The sequence below is a fragment of the Platichthys flesus genome, chromosome 16 (assembly GCF_949316205.1).
Source record: "Platichthys flesus chromosome 16, fPlaFle2.1, whole genome shotgun sequence".
NCBI classification, from domain to species: Eukaryota; Metazoa; Chordata; class Actinopteri; order Pleuronectiformes; family Pleuronectidae; genus Platichthys; species Platichthys flesus.
Genome location: NC_084960.1, coordinates 4,273,683 through 4,277,584, shown reverse-complemented (window position 1 = coordinate 4,277,584; position 3,902 = coordinate 4,273,683). Strand labels below are relative to the sequence as shown.

At 46.2% G+C, this 3,902-nt stretch overlaps 1 protein-coding gene across 1 annotated transcript in view; it reads left to right on the top strand.

Moving 5' to 3' along the window:
* The window catches only part of cacng3b (calcium channel, voltage-dependent, gamma subunit 3b), a 16,521-nt gene extending 13,188 nt beyond the window's left edge, over nt 1-3,333 (top strand). The window contains exon 3 of the mRNA XM_062408103.1: nt 405-3,333. Coding sequence (XP_062264087.1) covers nt 405-916 — 512 coding nt within the window. The 3' untranslated portion in view covers nt 917-3,333. The remainder of the gene's footprint in view (nt 1-404) is intronic.
* Nucleotides 3,334-3,902: the final 569 nt, after the last annotated feature.

Genomic DNA, 3,902 nt, shown 5'->3' with positions numbered 1-3,902 from the left:
TCTCTCTCTCTCTCTCTCTCTCTCTCTCTCCTATGTCTTTCTCTCCGATGTCACGCTCTCTTTATTTTATTTTTCCTAACTGTCCGTCTCTCCATCACTTCTCTTCTCTTGACCTGTTCTCTCCGTTTCACTCTTTACTGCGTTGTCCTTTTTATCGTCTAACCTGCGATGGACGACGGCATCGGTCACATGTTCCACCTCCCGGCTCGTGACTTAACTGTTAATTAGCAAATTAAACAGGGGCCATAATATGATGGCGAACAAGGTGAACATTTTACCAGTAGCATGCTGGTAGAAGCTCCAGCTTGATGGGTGGATTTAATTCACAAAAGGATAAAAGACAATAAACCATTTAATAAGAAAGAGGGATGTGGACATTTCATCTTTCTTTTCGTCTCTTTCAGGCCTCAGTAACATCATTGGAATTATAGTCTACATCTCCGCCAACTCGGGCGACCCGGGTCAGAGCGACAGCAAGAAGTCCTACTCCTACGGCTGGTCCTTCTACTTTGGCGCCCTCTCCTTCATCATGGCTGAAATGGTGGGCGTGCTGGCCGTGCACATGTTCATCGAGAAGCACCGCAAGCAGCGAGCCAAGTCCCGCACCGAGCTCATCAAGAAGTCCGCCTTCAGCCGCATCCCGTCCTACCGCTACCGCTTCCGGCGCCGCTCCAGCGTGCGCTCGTCCGAGGCCCCCAGCCGCGACACCTCCCCCCTGGGGAAAGGTGGCTACACGGGGCCCGCCGCCTCCGAGATGCCCATGTACACGCTGAACCCGCGCGAGGCGGGCAACGCCGGCACCAAACCGGGCAGCGGCATGGGCGGGCTGCTCAACTCGGAGAGGGAGTTCCTCCAGAGCAGCACGCTCACTAAAGACTACAACAAGGACCCCAACCGCAGGACCACGCCCGTCTGAGAGGTGCTGGCTGCAGATATCACCCAATCAGAGTATCAAAGTGGAGGATGAGGAGAAATACACGGGGGGCGCGAGCAAAGGCAGGGGCCACGCAGGGTTACGGGGTGGGGAGGGGGTTTGATAAACTTCGACTGTGAACTGTGAACTTTTAGCCTTTGAACTGTGAATCCTGAGCCCTGTGAGAGATTCAGTGTGTGTAGCAGGGGGAGTTTCGAAAAGGAGAAGTTGTTCCCAGCTCCACTTTACCACATATCACTGTAGTTGTACCTGTGACTCCTTACACGTGAAGGCACATTCAATTTATGCTCATGACCTTTTGTGTTCATAGATTGGCTTTTAAAGGGGGAAACAGGATTGAACTTGACAAAAAAAAAAAAAACGCTTTTTGAAAAGCATATCGTAAGTGGTTTACAGTCCCGGGGCAACTTCTCCTACAAATGAGAATAATGTGAAGTAAAGGAGAGGAGGGAAGAGGTGAGAGACCCTGTGTGATCTTTGACCCTCCGACCTCTGACCTCCGGACCCTTTGGATAGCAGCAGAGCCGGATCAGTGCAGGGAACAGGCCTTAAGGCACTGAGCTGTCTCTCTCATTAAGATGCTATTTAAAAAGTGAGGACGTTAACACCTCAGGAAGGGGATTGGTTCATTTTCAGTTCAGCCGGATTCGAAAACATAAAAGTGAAGTTGCAGTTTGTCCATTTCACGGCAGCACATTTGCGGCACCACTTATTATTTCTTCTCATATTGTATATAAAAACTCCTTTCATATTGATTTTTATTTAATCATGGAGACGCTCACTTCGAAAAAAAACTGAACTGAAGCTGAATTAAGCTCCTTCCTGGTAACATTTGCCCCCATCGCTCTGATCCCAGGTCAGTAGTTAAACCTGCATACTGATTTTCTTCTTTCTGAGTACACACTGACTGCAGATTAGCCGTCAGCGGGGGGGGGAAGGGTGTAACTCAACAGAATTAATGAATCTCTTTTAGATAAGGTAATGTTAGATCATTGGTGCTTCCTTTTACTCCTGTTTTTTCGGGCACACAAGTCTTCTCTTGATTTACTTATTTATTTTTTCCACCTGAAGCTTAAAGAGTTGATCAAATACGTGTGCGTCTGTCTGTCTGCCTTCACTCGTCACCTTTCACCCTCCACATCTTTCTGTGTAGCCCCATCAGTCACCTCACTGCCACCCTCCGCACACCTCCGCACCGCCTCTCACCCTCCTCCGTCCTCTGAGGGACACACACCACTAGGTTTAGCCCCCCCCCCCCCGCCCCGTCTTCCGCCTGTGTCGCTCGTAGACTCGTTTCCTTGAGGTTGTTGGTTCAGGGTGCCGTGGAGGGGAGACCACTGAGCTGTGAATATGCTTTAAGGCAGAGCCAAAAAAAAACTAACAACACATTTAACAGACAGAGAGAGTTTCCTTTTTTCTTTTTTGTATTGCTTGCCCACTACCTCTTAGTGAATATCGATCAGATTCATTAAATATAAAGTTGTCTTTTCTTGCCGGAAAACAATTGTTAAAGAAATTTCAGCTGCAGAAATAAACACTGAGAAAAAAAATGGAAGAAGTGCACATCTCTCTTCTCCGCCGGAGGATTGGTGCAAAGTGAGATTGTTTGTGGCAAAACAACATAAAGGAAGATGGAGCTGCGTTACGAGGATGATGTGTAGCTCATTCATTCAGCTGTCACTCACAGCCTCTCCTCCTCTTTATCTCCCTCATACTCACACACACACACACACACACATGTCTTTCACGGGTATCTTTGCGATGACATGCCCAGGCTGTCATGGCTCTGTCATATTTCAAAAACATACAGTACCAGATTGTGGAGAGACATCAATGCATTTTCCATTTATAACATACACACATAAACACATTCCATGGATGGGAGAGGGAAAACAGACATACCGCTACAGTCTAAAAGCATTTCAGCATTTCGGCATTTCTTTTTTAATTAGATGAGAAACATGAGATGCTTTACGGCGTATGAATCCAAACCTCCAGTTTACTCAGTGGTGTATTAAAGAACTTCAATGTGTTCGTTGGTGGAGAAATTAGGCGACAGTTTCTGAAAAATACACAAATCTGAATGAGCAGGTTTGTTAAATACTGAATCTGTACTGATTTGACTGGGAACTGATCACTTCCAAATTCTCAGACACTGAAACAATTATATCTTCAGCCTCTGTTTGCAGCATAACTTGACCCGTTTATGTATGATTATAGTTCATACTGTATCTGTAGCTCTTAGGTGCACAGCCACTTCCTCACTGGTAATCTACCACTACCTCTAATAGTCCAATGTAACTGTTGACAAATTGTTGATACAGAAATCTCTAACCCAGCTTGTTGCAACACATAGAAAACTCCCTTAAAAACCACAGGTTACTTTGCAACACTGCAACAGACAGTGTCTGGTTTCAGGGGAATTAATCACACACACAGACACACACACACACACACACACACACACACAGGTGTTTTTGTGGACAAGAGAGAAGGAGCCAAAATAGCCATAAAACAAAAAGCAAGAAAACATGTGGCAGGAAGACGGCACGAAAATATCAAGTAAAAGCTTTTTTTCTCAAACTTCTTTTCCGGGTGTAGAGGAGAAAATGCATTTTTTTGTTTGTTTCCACCATTGCACTATTTTGTACAAACTAAACACGGAACCAAGGCGAGCTGGTTTGCACACAGCCGGGCTACCACCCTGACACCGAAAGATGTTTCCAACCTCAGTCACACTGTTTAATTTATGACGCTGCTGTTTTATCTCCTGTCTTTTGCGCCATAAAAGGAGCTTAAAGGGACAAACGTGCATCGAGATGGACTTGCACTCGCCGTCCTCCTCGTGTAAATATTAATTTTGCAAGCTAACTACAACATCAGCAGTTGTCATGGGCTGTGAAAGGGGGGGGGGGGGGGGGGTGATGCTTTTCTCCGAGCAAGGGCTTTTAATTTTTAAAGGACAGGA